Raw genomic sequence first — 20,232 nt, 5'->3', positions numbered from 1 at the left:
CCGCAGACGCGGGCACGTTCTCCTTCTGCTTCAAATGTCCTTGCTGACCTTTCCTCCAGGTCAGCTCTGACCCCCCCCCCCCCCGCCTTCAACAATATCATAAACACTGACCTACTTCTCTGAATAAGTTATTTATGCCTCAGTATCCTCATAGCCTTTATACAAATATCTATAGTAGCTCTTCTCATACTGTCTGAAAATTAATTATTAACATATATCCATCTACCTCTCAGCTCCTATAATAGTACAATCATGCTTGCTTTTTTTATACTTATCTTTCATTCCGTTGTAGCCATCACAATGTTTAGAACATGATGCACTTAATAAATATGTGTTGAATGAATGCAGGAGCAGTTGTTTTAAGTGGATTCTGAAGGACAAATAGGTCCCAACAGATGTAACTAGGAGGTAAGGGGGGAGGGTGGAACTTGCTGAGGTTAATGAGTAAAAGCCACATGGCTGTATTTGAGAAATATTAATTCAACAACAAAGTAAAAAAACTAAAAAGAGCCAAAAGAAAAAAGTGTGAAAATAAGTTAGCTACTTTCTACTTCAGACACAAACAAAAACAAAAATAACTTGGACTCAGCGATGCCAACAGAAATAGAAAAGAATTATAATAATAATTCAAAGGAGATGGACACCCTCCTTTGAAGTAAAGCTCCACACTCTACACTGTAATTATGTCTTGCATAAATAAATCATTGAATTTTCTTATTAAGTTTCTTTGTAAATCAATCTGAATATTCCATGACACTTTCTTTTATTTTTGGATTAGTGGAAAGATTTGCATTTGTTTGGCAGAAAATGATCCTTTAATTTTTGCCTAGAAAGTTAATGCTTGTTAAAAATCAGAAATCCACTTAAATCGCTATCTCTTCCCAAAATCAATTATGTAACTTACCTGGAACTATAAAATGTAAAATAGCTCGAAGTGCCTCCAGCTGCACTGATAACGATGTCTGGTGACTTTTCATAACGGTTATTATTCTGGGGGCCACTGCTGCCATTATATCCAGGGAAGTGTTACTAGAGATGCAATATTGAAATGCTTATTAAATATACAAGCTGAGTTCATTGTATAAGCACCAATTTGAAACTAGTGCACAGAAACAGGCTATATGAAAATGCACAAAAGGCTATATGAAAATGCATTTGAATTCAGTGATATAAACATAGATGATTTTAACTATTCTTTAATTAAACTTTAACCTCAAGAAGTTGAATTCACAGTAAGTGGGGGAACTCTCTTACTTAGTTTCAAACACTAACAGCTTCCATACAATCAACACATGGGTTAATGGCAACAACCCTGAAAAGTAGATGTTATTATCCCAATTTTCCAGATAAAGAACTGAGGCTGCCAGCGGTTAAATATCAAGGTCCTATCTCTAGAAGGTACAGAGCCAGGGCTGCAATGCAAACTCATCTGACCCCCGGCAAGGGCTCTTGCCTCTTCCAGAGTAATAGCAGTGGACTTCTTACAGTGTTCTAACTAGTTTTGTTTGCATTTAAATCCTGATTTATTTAAGGCATTTCAGTTACTCTTTTTAAATTTTTTTTTCAATTACAGTTTACATTGAATACTATTCTGTATTAGTAATCATATACTTTACAAAGTAGTTCTCCCAATATTTCCAGTACCCACTTGGTACCAAACATAGTTATTACAGTACTATTGACTACATTCCCTATTCTGTACTTTATATCCCATAACTATTTTGTGACTACCAATCTGTACTTCCCAATCCCTTCACCTTTTCCACCCAGTCCCCCAATTCCCTTCCTCTCCAGCAACCATCAGTCTGTTCTCTGTGTCTATGAGTCTGTTTCTGTTCTGTTTATTTTGTTCTTTAGAGTCCTCATGCAAGTGAAATCATATGGTACCTGTCATTCACCGTATTGTTTCACTTAGCATAACACCCCGAGGTCCATCCATGCTGTCACAGATGGTAAGATTGCACTCTTTTTTTTTTTTTTTTTTTTTTTTTTTTTTGGTATTTCTCCAAAGCTAGAAACGGGGAGAGACAGTCAGACAGACTCCTGCATGCACCCGACCAGGATCCACCCGGCACGCCTGCCAGGGGCAACGCTCTGCCCCTCCGGGGCGTCACTCTGTTGTGACCAGAGCCACTCTAGCGCCTGGGGCAGAGGCCAAGGAGCCATCCCCAGCGCCCGGGCCATCTTTGCTCCAATGGAGCCTTGGCTGCGGGAGGGGAAGAGAGAGACAGAGAGGAAGGAGAGGGGGAGGGGTGGAGAAGCAGATGGGCGCTTCTCCTGTGTGCCCTGGCTGGGAATCGAACCCGGGACTTCTACACGCCAGGCCGACGCTCTACCACTGAGCCAACCGGCCAGGGCCAGATTGCACTCTTTCTTAAGGCTAAATAGTATTCAGTTAAATGAACCATGTTCTCGCTTTGCATGGTTCCATGGTCACTGAGATATAGTCTTTCTTTTCCACCTTAATACACCCTTCTCTGTTGCTGTGGTGACCCCAGGTGGGCTCTTACTAGTGTGCGTTTTACACATCACTGCCATTGCAGTATCACCCTGTACTGTAACTATCTGTTAACACATCAGTCTCCCCAAATAGACAGTGCATTTTCAGCAGCAGGCATGCTGTCACAGTTAACTCTGAATCCCCAGGACTAGATTAGTATGTTTGTTACATATGAGAAAATAGCCAGAAATATTAATTGCCCAGAATCTACAGAACCTTGAATGCAGGTTATTGTACTGTGCTTTCATCTCTTTTATAAAGATTCACACACTTCCAGGACCATAAAGACCATTTAGAATGAACTTCATTTTTATGTTCAAGAGCAACATTTAGATGAGAGAAATAAAACTCAAAAATATGATAAATAGCCCTGGCCGGTTGGCTCAGCGGTAGAGCGTCGGCCTAGCGTGCGGAGGACCCGGGTTCGATTCCCGGCCAGGGCACACAGGAGAAGCGCCCATTTGCTTCTCCACCCCTCCGCCGCGCTTTCCTCTCTGTCTCTCTCCTCCCCTCCCGCAGCCAAGGCTCCATTGGAGCAAAGATGGCCCGGGCGCTGGGGATGGCTCTGTGGCCTATACCTCAGGCGCTAGAGTGGCTCTGGTCGCAACATGGCGACGCCCAGGATGGGCAGAGCATCGCCCCCTGGTGGGCAGAGCGTCGCCCCTGGTGGGCGTGCCGGGTGGATCCCGGTCGGGCGCATGCGGGAGTCTGTCTGACTGTCTCTCCCTGTTTCCAAGCTTCAGAAAAATGAAAAAAGAAAAAAAAAAAAATATGATATATATATAAACATAAGTAGATTACTAGACTGATGATAAAAGTGATATAACCCCATTCCTTATAAGTCTATAGAGATGGTTGCTACATACAATTCCTCATGCTGTATGCAAGTCATTTATTCAAATATAACAGCAGCATTAATAATAATAGCTCTGATTTACTGAGTGCTTAAAACGCACCAGGGATTATCTTAATCCCTTTTTAAAAATTAATTCATGCAATTACACACGTATAATTTATGACGCTATTACTTATCCCTCTTTATCAATGAGGCTCCTAAAGTTTAAAAACAAAATATTTGGCTCAAATTAGTGGAAAAGCCAGGACACAAAATAGTGTTTATGGCACATATGTTTTTCTTTTCTTTTTGTTTGAAATTTACTCAGACTATGACAAAGCTACCTCACATTCTTTGACATAACAGCATGCAAAAGGGCACCGAGCATGTCCTGGCACCCCCTCACCCACCCAGATCTGGTCTCTGTTATGTCACTAGCCAGTCATGTAATCTTAACATACCCAGACCTGGACTACAAGAATAAACTTTCCCCAACCTTAAGGAATGAGCAGGAAGAGAAGACAAAGTTAATTCAAAAGAAGCAGCAATCACAAATATTAGTTGTGAAAAAACAACAATTAGAAGCCATATCCTGATTTGAACTTTTATACCTTTCACACACAATAATTTGAACAACTATTTAAGGTGACGTGCTGTGTAACTGCAATTTGGCAAGACGTAAACAGGAAGCATTAAGCACAAAAGCAAATCAGTGACATATTTCTACAATCTCTACCATCCCTTTCAATATTCAGATAAAATAAGTCTATGATATCATGACATGAGATTATAATATACAGTGTTCCAATTTTCAAATGCCTTGTTTTCCTTTTCATGTTTAGAAATATGCTTGAGATATTGATATTCTACCTTGTCCAATATTATTCTGCATAAGTTCATAAATCTGCATAAGTATTCTGCATAAGTTCATAAATCTATATTACCTTCCTTCAAAAAGATGATTGAGCATTTTGCAGCCACTTTCTGCCACTTCAGGAGAATGTATATGCTTCTGCATTAACTCCAACACGTTCAGGTATATTCCTTTTGATAACAGGATATTTCTGAAACTAACTACAAGATGTTTTAATGTTACTTGTAGCCGTGTGTGCACATTGCAATGACACAGAATACTAAGGTAGTCCAAAATCATAGGAAAGTATAGACAAGTACATACATCATTTCTATTTCTTTGACAACCGAAAGAGTATTAATGTTTGTTTCTTTATAATATATACCATTTCAAATTGTTTTTCACTTGTTAACCATTTGTTGAAGTTTTAATTTTAAAAGTTTCATTCACAAAATAGACTGATCAATGGAATCACATATCCTAGTCCATGTGAAAAGAGCAGTTTTATAGAATAATATACTGCTCACAAAAATTAGGGGATATTTCAAAATGCATATAAAGCAATTAAAAAAAGTGTTTGATTTTTTTTAAACAAGAACATCAGAAAAGCAAAACAACAAGTCAAAGACAACTGTTTGATCATGCAAATGAGATGCAAAACCAACTTTTATTTCATTGGTGAAAATGCACTATACAAAAGGCTGAAAGTACTGGAGAATCTGCACGTTCCCTGATCCCCCAATTTTTGTGAGCAGTGCATTTTAAAAATAACGCCCTCCAAAATAAGAATGAAAATTAAATGTCATTCTAATATTTAAAACAATTTCACAAAATAACTGTGCTTCTATACAGCTAACACTCACTAGCTGTACCTGACATTAGTGATCTGGGGGTAAGTTACAGGTATGTGGAGATACTGACCATCCTCTCAGCACCTGGGGGACCATAACGTGGAGCCAGGAATGGAACCAGGCTGGATGCCTTCAGCCTTGAGCCACTTTCTCCATTAAGCCTAGTGGTCTGTACAAGCTTCTCATTTCTAGGTATGCCTTCATGTGCAAAGCAATAAAAAAACCCTGGTATACATGGTAAATAATTGCATATTTTCACAATGTAATACCAAGGCTTAACTTTAACTGCCATGGTTTACACGTGGGGATTTTAATATTTCATTTTTTTTCTCACTTACAGTACAGTTATAGTGAATAGATGTGCATTCTTTTAAACACAGAGACCTTCTAGTTTTCAAAAGTATTTTCTGTTTCAATATTGCCTAACTGGTAAAAGTGTTTGACATAAAAATGTATAACTTTGGGGTAAAATGGCGTTCCGACGTTTATGTTGTTTTCCATGAAACTTTTGGTTATAATTTTTTTTTGTTTTTTTGGCAGGTTTGTGTGTGAAACTGTTGATAGCACAATAATATGTAAGTCCCTATAATACCTATTATAAAAGATAAACTGTAAAATATGTGGTTCCCCATTTGGGGCCCATGGAACGTTCTATGTTTAAAATTGACAATATTTAGGTACAGCAGTAATTCATAGTTTGTTTTTTGCTTCTGCAGTTTTCAGGGCAGTATGGCTGCTAGAGAATTTCTTAGTGTTACAGATATAGAAGAACTACTCATAAATGATGAACTTTTTGACCAATTAGAACAAGAAACTATCGATATAGTTGAACTGCCTCCCAATAACTTGGATGCAGTAGCAGATTGTGAGTAACTTGATGAAAATATGTTAGAAGACACTCTTCCTCAGGATGTTCCTGGTCAATGAGAAGTACATTCTAGTGCCTTAGAAGACATCCCATCATCTACACAAAAACAAAACATAAAGAGTTGCCCAAGAGTGACTGGAAAAATAGGGCAAAAAGTTTTGCAGCAGTACATTACAGAACGATAATTTATCTGCCATGAAATAAAAAATAACTCAACATTTGAAAAATAAATCACCTGTTGACATATTTGAAGAATTTTTTGATGAAGATTTGCTAAGCTACATAGTAACCCAAAGTATAATGTATGCGAGACAAAACAACAGACATAATTTTGACCTTTCAACAAATTGCCTTAGGAAGTTTATTGGAATATTTTTGTTATCTGGATACCATTCCTTACCACAGGAACAATTATACTGGTGTGAGGATGAAGATATGAATCTTACTATGTTAGAAACTGTATGCCAAAGCACAGGTTTTCAGAAATAAAAAGAAACTTGCATTTCAACGACAATAGTTCCATAGTTGCCATGGAAAAGAAAGATAAACTTTTTAAAATTCGGCCTCTGATTGACAAATTGAATTCAAAGTTTAAAAAGTTCAGAATATTTGCTCAAAAGCTTTCAGTCGATGAGCAAATGGTAAGATATTATGGACACCTCTTCTTGAAATAATTTATAAGAGGAAAGCCAATCAGGTTTGGTTTCAAACAATGGGCCATGTGCTGCTCTGAAGCTGGGTATTGTTTTCATATGGATATTTATGAAGGAAAATGTGAAGAACAACAAGTTGTCAGTGGTGTACCAGTCGCTGTAATAATGAGGATGACTTCTTTTCTGCAGTATCCATCAGAATATGAAGTATTTTTCGACTTCTTTACCAGCTTTGAATTATTATTGAGACTGAAAAAATGTAATATAAAGGCAACAGGAACAGCTCGGTAAAATAGAATGAATAAGTGTCCCTTGAAATCTGATAGCATTATGAAAAAAGAACAATGTGGGTCATACGATTACTGTTACGATAAAAATAATGACATTTTTGCATTGATTCAGAATGAGAATAACTGTGTCAAAATTATGTCAAATTATTTAGGAGTACTACCTTTAGAAAAAGTGAAAAGATATTCTAAGAAAGAAAAGAAAGAATGTCGAGGGGATAGACCACATTGTAGGGCAATATAACAAATATATGGGTGGTGTTGACAAGCTGGACTGGAATGTCCAAAAGTATCACATCAAATTTAGAGGGAAGAAGTGGTATTGTCCTCTCTTTACAAATGCCATTGATGTTGCTATTGTTAACATCCACGTTCTCTATAATGCTTCGAATGAAAGCATGTCATTATTAGACTTCAGACACAACATTGCATGAACATATATGAAGAAAGACTCATTATCCAACCCTAAAGTCACCAAAGAACCCAGTTCAAGCATGACAAGGAGAAGCTGTGTGCCTGAAGGTGTTAGATTTGATCCAACTGGACATGTATTAGAAAGGACCTGTGAAGAAAAGCAAAGGAAATGTGCTGTATGTGGCACAAACGTGCGCAAGCAGTGTAGAGAATGTAATGTTGCAGTACATGTCAATTGCTTTCCTGTTTGCCATAGAAACTGAATTTTTCTTGTGTGTGTAATACTGGCTGTGCTGCCAAAATTTTGAGACAGAATGTTCCATGAGCCCTAAATGGGTATCAATAAAAAATTATTAAAACCAACTAAATTTTTTTTTCAAATACAGACAATTTTATTTCCTACTTCCATTTTCAAACAAAGTACACCAAAAAAAAATCATAAATATAAACTTGGCATCTACTGGGAAACACAAAGATATGGTTTATAGCTAGTTTTACATTCTATGTAGAAAAGTAAACATATCCCAACAATAATGATTATAACCTAACCAGGCAGTGGTGCAGTGGAGAGAGCATAGGTCTGGGACGTGGAGAATCCAGGTTCAAAACCCCAAAGTCTCCAGCTTGAGCATGGGCTCATCAGGTTTGAGCGTGGGCTCATCAGCTTGAACCCAAGGTTGCTGGCTTGAGCAAGGGGTTACTCGGTCTGCTATAGCCCCACGATCAAGGCACATATGAGAAAGCAATCAATGAACAACTAAGGTGCTGCAACAAAGAATTGATGCTTCTCATCTCTCTCCCTTCCTGTCTAGCTGTCCCTATCTGCCCCTATCTCTGTCTCTCTCTGTCTCTTTCACATAAAAAATAATAATAATGATTACAGAATGATTCCCTCCTCCAATAAACATTTTCACTAAATACAAATCCAATATTTTAAAGTCTCCATTTACATATCAATTGTTTTGAAACCTCTGTATATAAATATCAATTCCAACATTATACAATATAATTTGATATAGTGAAAGCCATAGAAAATGAAACTTACAAAGTTTTAACTTAAGTATTTTGAAATATGAGTTATCAATTTTAAATTGAGAAGGGAAAAAACAACTCAGACATAAGTAGAAGTGATAAACACATTTTAAATTACCTCCAACAACTGAGAAATCAGCTAAGATATCACAAATCAAAATGTGATAAGAAATTGGTTATTTTGCTTGATTACATCAGAATTTTTAATAACACATCCTAAAGTGTTAAATTCTAACCAAGGAGATACTTTAAAATATAGAAGTTATTCTAGACAAGCAGTTCTCATACGTTAAGTGTGCCTAGAATCACCTGCGGGATTGATAAAACACAGACTGAGCCCCAACCCCAGAATTTACGATTCAGTAGGTCTATAGGGGGCTCTAGAATTGACACTTCTAACAAGTTCCCAGGCAACTTGGCTGGTCCAGGAACCTCATTTTAAGAACCATTGTCTTTGCCTGACCAGGCGGTGGCGCAGTGTATAGAGTGTCAAACTGGGACGTGAAGGGCCCAGGTTTGAAACTCTGAGATCGCCAGCTTGAGCGCGGGCTCATCTGGCTTGAGCAAGGGGTCACTCGGTCTGCTGTAGCACCCGAGTCAAGGCACATATGAGAAAGCAATCAATGAACAATCCTAAGGAGCCTCAAGGAAGAACTGATGCTTCTCATCTCTCTCCCTTCCTGTCTGACTGTCCCTATCTGTCCCTCTCTCTGTCTCTCTCTATCTCTGTCACACAAAAAAAGAAATCCACTGTCTTTATTTTTATATTACTAATTATATTAATATAATATGTACTAATATACAATAATATATTAATAAAAATATATATTAATTGGAAGATTAACCCAATTTGAGACTTGAAAACTGAAAATATAAATTTCATGAAACACTAAACCTATTAGAAATTACAACATAGAGTCACTTTAGAGTTTCTAGAACATTTTATACATTTTATTTCTTTTACCAATTACCTGCATAATACTCTTGATCTCATTCATTTCATTTCAGTGATAAATTGTCTGCTTTAAAAGACCAACAACAATATACAATATCCTTTGTGTCTTTACTTCAATAGTCACCTTCTTTCATGACTGCCTCGTCACAATTTTATCTCCTTGAACTCCTAACAAATATCCTGCAAAAAAAATTGCTTCATTTTTTTCTTACCCACCTGACAGAGCAGATAGTTTTATTTAGTCTTATTATCTATCTTCCCCCCTAGATTTTAAGCTCCACAAGCCTGGTATTTCTATTTAATTGATGTATCCCATGTGCCTGAGGCATTGTGTGGTACATAGCAGGAGTTCAATAAATATTAACTGAATTAATTAATTAAATGAAAAATGTCACACACGATGTTTGGTCCTTTGCCTTGGGGCCAGTGGCAGAACCCATTTCTTCTGGCTTCCAATCTCGTCATTCTTCTAAAAAACCATATACAGCCCCTTCACTCCCAACATCTTTCAACGAGGAGGTACCCGCGAAGATTGGTGAGTGAGCTGTTCGATGCCTTAATACTTTCCTAAGGCAGAACTCCAAGGACAATAGTACAAAGGGATCTAAGGACACTTCACCTGGCAGGTGGCCAAGAGCAAAGAAATAAGGAACCAGAAAAAGCTGAGAATTGGTTCTGAACAAAGATAGCAAGGTTGATTTCAAATGTAACTGATCTTCAGATACCATAGTAGGAGCCCAAATCTCACAAAAACATGGTTATTTTGTTGGCATATCAATGATGATTTCCAGGTGGTTAAGAATTACAGCACAAACACAGTGTTGTCTATACACAGTAAAGGTCGGTCTACTCTCCTAGATGCCCCACACAAAAATAGTCCAGTCTGGTCCTCATTTTCAGGAACGAGATCTCTATTTAGCCTCTGTGCAGAAGACAGTAATTCAAGAGGATAATTTCCTTTCTTACCACTCGTGCTCTGATTCATTATCCCCAAAGGCGCCCCCTGTCGGTCTCTAAGGACTCCTGGCAGCCCAAGCCTTTTATTCAAGTCCCATCTGAGAGGTGGAGTTAGAAAAGAAGAAGTGTTTCTCCTCTGGATTTGACTTACATAACAACGTAGGAGAACATGCAATGAGGTGGTTTCTTGATTCTTTTCACTCTGTCCAGCTTCTCTACTACATTGGTCCCTGTTTGAGGTGTTTAGTATTTTTCTCTCCTTTCCTTTTCTGAAAATATCCTGCAAGAACTGCCAAGTCCCAAATCCTTTAAAATGAGTTCTCCCCCAAGATTTTCTGGCAGTATTTCCTGTACAAGTGGGCGGAAATCTGAATAGCCTGAGTCTCAGTTTTAAACCTCAAGAGTCTTTCCAAAACTCTAACAGCCAGGTTTTTTCTCTCTCCTTCACAACACAAAGCTATACAACTTACATGTGAAGGACTATCTTCTTTGTTTTTTTAATTTTTATTTATTTATTTATTCATTTTAGAGGGAGAGAGAGAGAGAGAGAGAGAGAGAGAGAGAAGGGGGACGAACAGGAAGCATCAACTCCCATATGTGCCTTGACCTGACAAGTGCAGGGCTTCAAACCAGCGACCTCAGCATTCCAGGTCAACGCTTTATCCACTGTGCCACCACAGGTCAGGCCTGGATTATTTTAAAAAATAAAGTTTATAGTGGACAATTTCAGCAAATTTTAAAACAATGACTATCTCTCTACCCATTGTATTTCCAGAAAATTTTCCTAAGAAAATAACAGGAACAGCATATAAAACCAAAATGAAAAAGAGGAACCATTTGGTGTTTATTATAGGCACTAAAAAAAAAAAAATCCCAGTGGACACAAGGTAAAAGTCCATCGATAAGAAATCAGTTTATAAAACAGAACATAGGCATACATTGGAAAACTACACAGCCATTAAAAAAGAAATTGTAAGAATTTATATTTGTCAACATAAAAAAGTTAAACTGTTTATAAAGAGATATAATTCCATTTCTGCATAAGAAATTAGAAATATATCATATATATCATGTGTGAGTACATATATAGAAGTCTAAAAGAAACACATCAAAATGTTTTTCTTCTTTATTTTTACTTATATAGCTAATATGTATATATTTATATATATGCATATATACTTTTATATATGTATATAAATATACATATCACATTTTTACAACACATTGCTTTTATAATTTAAAAAACACAAGATGTGTTCCTTTTTTTTTTTTTAATATATGGCGCACCCCTTACCATTTTGCTCCAAGAGAGTGGACAATGCATTGGCAGATGCCTGGAAGACTTCTTTCGATGAAGAATGCATCAGCATGGACAGCATCACTTCCCTGTGAGCTGGGAACCTTTCACAAATTCAACCACAGTGTTAATAATCATCATTTCAGTACTGATCTCAAATACTCACTTATCATTGTCTAATCTCTCTAAAAAAGTAAGGGCATATCAGCATTTTATATCACCTCCACTTACAAGAGTGAATTATAATTAAGTAGTTTTATATTTAAATTTTAGATTTAAATCCATTAAATACTCATAAATTAGCACTTCTGTTTCTTCAAAGATGATAAGCAGTAGAGGGGGAAAAGACTTAACAAATCTATAAAGAGGTGCTTGGAGTACACCTTTTTAGGTGTACCCCAAGATAAAATGAGAAAAAAACATAATGGAAGCAAGAAAGGAAAACTAAAAAATTGTAAAGCAGCAGCATGATTTTTTTAATGTAGAGCACAGATATATTTTCTTTTCATAATATGTTTATTTTAAAGATCCCCATGGATACTGGGAAATCAGTGTGCTACACGAAGTGAAATTTATAACTGTGACACGAACCTACCTTCCCCTAATCTCTTGAAAAGACTGCTCAGAGTGGATCACGATTACTGTTTCTTTCGAAATGGGTATGTTTAATTAAATAGCATATGTGTTATTAATGCTCTTCTCACTGGCAGTGGATAGCTATGCAAACAGGCTGTCAGGATTTGAGATGTAGAATATTATTATTTAAGTTTCCAAGATAAGTCTCTCAAATTTTAAAATTCAGAGCATACCAAGAATGAACAGCACAAATGTAAACATTTGCCACAAGCGATGGTTTGTGACCCTGATACAAATCTGATATACATAAACCTCCTGTTTACAGTGAATATCCTTGGAAGAGAATGCTGGGTTTATGATGCTTGAATACATTCCCATTGAAAGCTTCCTGAAGAGCTGTCAGCTACAAAGAATGCTCTCAAAAGAAGACAGGTCAACACTGCAACATCAGGTAGGGAATCAAATCACTGTGGCAGGGTTCCAAGCACATACTAAATCCTGGTATCGACAACCTGCTGGCTAGTCACTGCAGCAGAAAAGGTCACAGATGGCCCTGCGATTTCTGTCACCTGAAATTAATTAATATGGCATTTTTAAACAAACAGCCATAAAATTGGAAGGTTCTTTCTTGATGATTCATAGTTTACTGAATGGCTCTTGATTCCAAATGTCTCAGTAATCCCTCTCAAATAGGCAGCTTTTTACTAACTACTGGAGGCAATGGGATGGAAATGTTGTATATCCACAACCATTCTGTGGCAGGAATTAAAACATAACACCTAGATCAAAAATATTTCTAACAATAAAATCTGCAGTGATGATCTTTTATATAGATTAAAATGGAACTAAAATTTTTGATCATATAAAATCAAAACCACTGACTGGCCATCTTCATCTCCAATCTTCTCGTGCAAACCGTGTTGGTACATAAGGAGATTGTTCAGGGCCCAGCATGCAGCCTCCTGGATTAGCGGAGGGAAAAAAACAACTGTCAAAACATTTCACCAAACAAACAATTCTAATTATAATATTTACAAAGGAGTCCAACCTGCACAAGCTTGTTCTTCCTATGTCCCGTTAAGGCTTTGTAACAGGCTTCTAGCCAAAACAATTTGTCTTCTTCCTCCTCCTCATTCTCCTGATTCTCATTCTTTTCTTCTAAGTCTTGATTTAAGAAAATGGTCTCAGCTTGAAAAATATATAAACACATGCCTTACTTAGAGTTTGAATGACCAACTCTAAGTCCATGTTTCGAAACATTAACAGAGAGAGGTATTCTTTAGTAGGGGCTTTGGTTAATTATAAAGACCTTTCTAATATATTACACACCTCATAATACTGCTAGTCCATCTAGATAAATGATCAAATGAGGATGAGGATGTCAAGCAAAACTAATGGAGTAGAAGGCAATTCACAGAGATTAGCTGTCCTATAACAAAGTCAAATCAAAGATATATTTGCTGATGTATAAACTTGGGAAAGGTTAGTTCCCTTTCAAGTATCTGCTATTGAAAAATGAGTTACAGTAGGACAGAAAGGGCATTTAATGGGTCCTTCTCTACATATGACTTTCTTGTTATAATGTTATCTGTTATATTGTTCACAGTCAGGATCTCATTCACCTGTAAGAATGTCCTTTGTCACACGGTTACTTACTGAGGAGCGCCAGGCAGCTGAGCGCTGCGATTTGCAATGCCGCATTGTCCGAATACAGCTGCACAGCATTCACCACAAACTCGTGGACCTCGTGTAATACCAGGATGTTAAAAAAATTACCTAAAAGTGAAGTGAGTTATTAACTGAGTTCTCATCTATGGAACTTAAAATTACCATTATTTATATAACAGTTTTTAAATCAATCAATTTAACTAGTCATGGATATTTTAATGACATTAAAACAAATATTTACTTTAATTCAAATAGCTTAAGATGATTGCTTAAAGTTTTAAAAATTTATTCCAGGCAGTCATTCAATAATCTTACTTAGACAATGGAACTGACCAGGAAAAATAATGATATGTTTGGTTACATTAACTTTGTGTTCTTTGACTTCTTCTCATGTCCTCACTATATCATATAAAAAGAATGAAGTGTCTGTTAATAAGTGGCGACTACATTTTAGAAGAAATGCTCTTGTTTAGGGATGTATAAATCTGAGTTCTCAGCCTGATTTCACCCCTTATTGACTCCATGATTTTGTATAATACACACAGACTTGCTAAAATGGGCCCTCATCAGTAAGCATGGCAGAACAGTTTACAGTTTTATAATAATTCCATCCAATGTACGTTAGTATGTTACTTTTCCATCAACATAAAACATACATATGCTATGTATTCTTCCACCATATAGACCAGGGGTCCCCAAACTTTTTACACAGGGAACCAGTTCACTGTCCCTCAGACCGTTGGAGGGCCAGACTATAAAAAAAACAATGAACAAATCCCTACGTACACTGCACATATCTTATTTTAAAGTAAAAAAACAAAACGGGAACAAATACAATATTTAAAATAAAGAACAAGTAAATTTAAATCAACAAACTGACCAGTATTTCAATGGGAACTATGCTCCTCTCACTGACCACCAATGAAAGAGGTGCCCCTTCCAGAAGTGCAGCGGGGGCCGGATAAATGGCCTCGGGGGGCCGCATGCGGCCCGCGGGCCGTAGTTTGGGGACCCCTGATATAGACTGTGATAATAAATGAAGCAAGAATTATAACTCACCTAATGTAAGCCTATGGAGCAAGCAGCAACTCACTTCTTGAATTTTTTCATTCATAGGGAATGCTTTCATGGCTTCTACCACAATATTGTAACACCTGACGTTGCCACTCATGAGGACTTCAACATTATTGCCTAAATTTTAAAGCATCATAATCATCAGTAAGGTAATAATTTCCCCTTTGAAACAAGCACACAAAGACTTCTTCTATAGATTCTAAGGCAGCATAATGGCTACATTTCCAAATTTAAATATCATGTTTATCAAATAGCTATAAAAATATTATGTTGTTCATTGAGAATAGGATTTAGGACTCATCTCTAACATTAAAGGGAAGTTGTTTTATTCCCATTTCCTGGCTTAAAAACTTAAAACAAAGGAAAAATTGAGAGTGTTTTATGTAAGTATAAAAATATAATGTCTTGGCCATACATTCTCAAATAAATGAATAGAGAGCTTATTTCTTAATGAGCCATTAGTCCATTGGACAGTGGCTTTTAATTGTTCTTCTTCCTCAAACCAACAAAAGAAAAATATAGATTATGATCCTTAATTAAACAGCTAAAATCAGCAATGATCTGTTTCTGTCCCTTCAGGAGGGCAGCAGCAGAGCAGCCGGTGGGCGAGGCAGCAGCGTCGAGCTTCCTGAGGGACTGTGAGCCAGATGGGAAAGAATGAGGACAGGGAGGAGAGGCAGGATATTGAAATATGTGATTTAGGGACAGACACTGGTGAGCCAGGGAGGAAGGAAAAGATCCACTGGGAAAGGCAATTAGTTAATAGAAAGAGGGAATGTGTGAACAGAACCTATGTGGGAAAACTAATTGACATGTCTGAATGAAATGACGTATTAGTAAAACACACAAAAAGAGATTTTTGCAAAACATTTTTCTTTCTTTTGCAGCACAAACTAACCGTTTTCCAAAAACAAAAAATTTTTAATGTTTAAGTTGTGCTTAAAGTTTTTTAATATAGCAAAACATGTTATAATGAAAGAAAATGGCATCTTAAAACAATTTCCTTTGTTGACTCAGAATAACAGACATGATTTTCTCTAAGACTCAAAGGCAAATATCTTCCAATTATAACCAGTGTTTAGAACATTGATTTTTTTTTCATTTGCTACTTTCTTTGACCTTTTCATTATGAATCAACACATTTTCACTGGAGTTATGTCAGATGTGGGTGGAAAAGAATGAATTTCGAAAACAGCCAGCTCCAAATAAATAATTAAATGCATAAATATAGCCAAGGAAAAGTAAAATGAAGACTATATACAGTTTGTTGAGAGTGGATGACTCAGAGAAATCCAAAAGTATGTCCATTCTCTATAATTGTCCAGCCCCGCCTACTTCCAAGTGTTTAACTTCCTATGGATTAGAAAATGATGGATTTTATAATCATCATAATGAAAGGACTTTCTTTCATGAGGGAATTGGGTTTTTACTGAAGTCTCACATCTGCAGATTTCCGTGTCTGAAATCACACATGCATATTTATATAATATACTCTACATATGAAATGCGAAGTATGTAATAATATTGTGTATGTTTTTATAACATTTATTACATAACAGGGACTTGTCAACAATTTTCACATTATTTAACCCATTTAATCCTCACGATTTTTCATGTGTGAAGTTGAAAATATTACTAGATAAATGCATGTGTATATCCCACATAAACACACCCAGGTAATACATGAAATACAAAATGCTCATAAACTTATAAAAGTAATAGAATATGAAGCATTATTTTAGCCCATTGACAATCACTGGTAGTATATACAGCAAATTAATTTCTTATCTGTACTTCTTTGTGATAAAAGTGGCAAGATTTCAAAACATCAAAAAATACTAAACAAGGATCTCAACAAAGTTTAAATTCCTTCCTGTGGCTTTTCAAGCCCTTTAACATTTGGTTATGTCTCCAGTCTCACCCACTGACTTACCAAGCCCTTCCCCAACCTCTATTTAATGACACACAAGCACACACACGGGGCTTTGCAGGTGCATACACACATCTGCTTGCACACACTGTACACTCTTAGCTTACTGAGTTACTTTTGTCTTCTTAAATAAACTATGCTCTCTCTTGCTCTGGCATCTTTAAACTTATGATGTCTCCTCTCTGGGCCAGTCTGCCTACATTTCCACTTCCCCTCACACCTCTCTACATAAAGAGTTTTCTTCTCATCATTCAAGTCTCTGTTAAAAGATCTTGCCTCATGCCCTGTTTGTTCTCCTAACCCTAGGTACGTTGGCCAACACATTGTAATCATCTAGGTACAGTGGTGGAATTCAAATAATTTAACAACCAGTTCTCTGCCTTAATGACCATTTTAAGTATAAAAAAACGATACACTAGAGGTAGTTTATTATTTCATGCATTTAATATTTAAGAACAATAAAAGAGGTACACAAAACTAGGTTATGTTATAAGAAAGAGTTTTAAAATAGTAATAAAAGATATTAAATAATACCTGAAAGAAAACAATAAAACTTATTTAAGATATTCCCATTGACAACTTCTCACCTCTGGTTTTTTTGACACTTTTCTCTTTACATTATATGTTTGTTTACTGATGTAAGAAACACGAGGAAGTTAAAATGTAGTATTTCAGCAAAGGTATAATGAGTTTTATGAAATGAATAAACAAATATTACAAGCATACTTCCATCAAAATTTTTTCATCTAATGGACGGAATGAACATCACTACAGGTTCTTAGAATATGCTGTTGCACAGATGAACATTAAAAAAGAGTAAAGAATCAGCTGAATCCCACCACTGCCTAGATACTCATGTGTATCTCCCGTGGTACTATGGATTCTAAAAAGACAAGACATGTATATATTTTCTGCTACTGTTTCCCAAGAATCAAGTCCAGAGCCAGCTGCAGTACAGTGTCAATAAATAACAAACTAAAAATAAAATAAACAAAGGAATGGGTTTAGCATCCATAAGTTTCTAAATAATAAAAATATTTTTAAAAGACTCAGAAAGAAGCTATATTCTAATTTCTCACTAACAAAAATAATTGTGTACTTAGGCTACTTACAAGGAATTGCTAGGGAATGTAAACAGCGCAGCACATAAAGCACGATTTCCTCTTCATTCTTAAAGTTTTTTAATGCACTTAGCAATACCATATAATCTTTATTCTCAACAAATTCAGTCAGTTGCTCCTCTGAAACTGAAAAATGAAAGGCAAAATATTGAAAAATCTTAAAGATGATATAAAATTTACTCAAATATATAATACTCATGATAGTTGTATGAGACACAATAAATAAAGTAGATATAAAATTTATATATACAAGCAAAAAGACATTTTAAAAAAATTTATAGTGGAAAAAAGCACTTTTGAGACTAAAATAGTTTTGGTTTGACCAATATTAGTTTCTCCATGATTTGAAATGCCCAAGTGTTAGGACCAAACAGTTCTCAGGAAAACAGAATTATTTATAATTTTATTAGGGGGATTTTAGAGAAAACTGACCAATGCTAATAAAGGTGGCCTATGGATAGTGGACATACCACAAAACTTAAAAAGGGAATGGTAATGGTATACTATTGAAGGACAGCTCAGTTAAATCTATCAGCTCAAGAGGAATGAATTTCAGTAAATGACAAGTAATTAAAATTTGAAATACTCTGTCTTGATCTTGATTCCATCAGAGATCAAAACCTTGTCATCCTTAATTTTCATAATTAAAGTCTCTGATCGAGCCAATGAGCTCCATCTGGAGTCACTTTATTGGGTGGGAATGTCAAACACACATACAAAAATTTGGTCTATCCACACTGAGAATGGCACTGACAACAAAGTTAGAAAATGCAGCACTCTTCATGATCAACCTTACTTCTCATTTTTCAACTTTATACTAATAGTCCATATAATATTATATAAATGAGAAAGTGGTTAGGTTCTTCCAGTAAATGAGGTATATCATGAAACGTTCTCATTTGATGGAGTAGCTTCCATAGCATACTTCCAAATTTTGAAAATTAAACATCCCAGGTACGCCTAAGTCCTGGAGAACTTGATACCCCTGGAAAAATTCAGCAATTTTTCTACTCTATATTTACAATCATAATACTATCGGCACCGTCTATCTTTCAATTGAGTAAAATCTTGAACGTTCACTGGTGCTTCTCCATATGTCATGGAGGGGTCCCACAATGCTGGGGAAAGTATGATGTTAGACCTTCTTCCATGAAGAAGAATGTGTCCCTACACTGCAACACAGAAGATTACAGACCCCGTAAGACAATAAAACAGCAGACTGCACTTTCCCCAATTCTTAGCAAAAGCTGAGTTGCGAGATAAAACGTGTATAGAAGAGAACCCAAAGGACAGGCAGTTCTTCCATTCTCACTCACAGTTAACTCTTCTCCCCAGGCACAATCATCAGAGAGCCGGGTAGCAGGCTCTCGCTGTTCTTACTCTTGGTACAGTGTCTTTCACTGAAATACATTCCGTATTCCTTGCAAACTGCCTGTTCTTTACCACTTCGTCCAAGGAAACCCATGGGAAGGTTTTCTCAGTTCTCTCATGAGACCCACTGCTTGACTCACCAATGGGTTTACTTTTACATCAAGTAAATTTGTAACCAATGATGTTTAACCTCTTTTCTTTTCTTTGCCTGATAGGAAGCAAAGAGCCAAATTTCTGGTTTATCCCTTTGCAAATATACAGGACCTGAAGTAGGTAGTAAAATTAACCTAGCTTCCCATAATTTTCCATTCACTCATTTCCTTAACCATTTTTTCTCCAGTGTGTATAAATATATACATGCTGTTTAAAGTCCTTCTGGAACAGGATAGAATTTAACCATATAAGGTGGTCTCTCCTATTCCTGGAGCTGTCAGAAAAAAGAGGGGTAAACTGAGGTAGACACAGGGCCCACATAAATTATTCTTATCCTAAAACCCCAGCACTGTTAGTTCTCAGAATATTATAAAAGCTGCTCTCAAAACAGATTGGTAAATTGAGCTGCAATGGTGGCAACATGCTGTGTGCCCTCAGGCAGGTGGCTCATTTCACCTCTGATCCATTTTCTGATCAAGCCAGTGGAAGGAGGAAAGGTTCCAGGCAACTCTAAAATTACATGACTATCTCTGTTACCAATCTCAGTTCCTGTGATAAAATACACACTAGACTTTTTTCCTAATGGGCATTTTGTAAACCTCCTGATCCGTTATACAGAGCCCTTAGCAATTTCTAAAATCTCTGGTGATGACTCAACATCATAAACCCACATTTAATATATGCTTTACTTCACCGTTTTATTTTTTTCTTTCGTAACACCTACACATCCGGTTTGCAAAGTGAATCTTATGGTTTATTAAGCAATGGAAAAAAGTATACTACAACTGCATAAATTGTAATTCATAAATAAAACTCATTCTGCAAAAGCAAGCAATA

At 36.4% G+C, this 20,232-nt stretch overlaps 1 protein-coding gene across 2 annotated transcripts in view; it reads right to left on the bottom strand.

The window, feature by feature from the left end:
• Positions 1–20,232, bottom strand: part of LRRK2 (leucine rich repeat kinase 2) — a 141,909-nt gene that overhangs the window by 109,088 nt on the left and 12,589 nt on the right. For both annotated transcript variants that reach the window (XM_066368965.1, XM_066368966.1), the window contains 8 exons: positions 17,863–17,997; positions 14,806–14,937; positions 13,735–13,854; positions 13,127–13,266; positions 12,961–13,040; positions 11,500–11,606; positions 4,280–4,409; positions 905–1,029 (listed from right to left, as the gene is read on the bottom strand). In XM_066368965.1, the coding sequence (XP_066225062.1) occupies positions 905–1,029; positions 4,280–4,409; positions 11,500–11,606; positions 12,961–13,040; positions 13,127–13,266; positions 13,735–13,854; positions 14,806–14,937; positions 17,863–17,997 (969 nt within the window). The remainder of the gene's footprint in view (positions 1–904; positions 1,030–4,279; positions 4,410–11,499; positions 11,607–12,960; positions 13,041–13,126; positions 13,267–13,734; positions 13,855–14,805; positions 14,938–17,862; positions 17,998–20,232) is intronic.

Source organism: Saccopteryx leptura, chromosome 2, assembly GCF_036850995.1.
Source record: "Saccopteryx leptura isolate mSacLep1 chromosome 2, mSacLep1_pri_phased_curated, whole genome shotgun sequence".
Taxonomy (NCBI): domain Eukaryota; kingdom Metazoa; phylum Chordata; class Mammalia; order Chiroptera; family Emballonuridae; genus Saccopteryx; species Saccopteryx leptura.
Note: the sequence above shows the minus strand (reverse complement) of the source record. Positions and strands in the feature narration are given on the sequence as shown.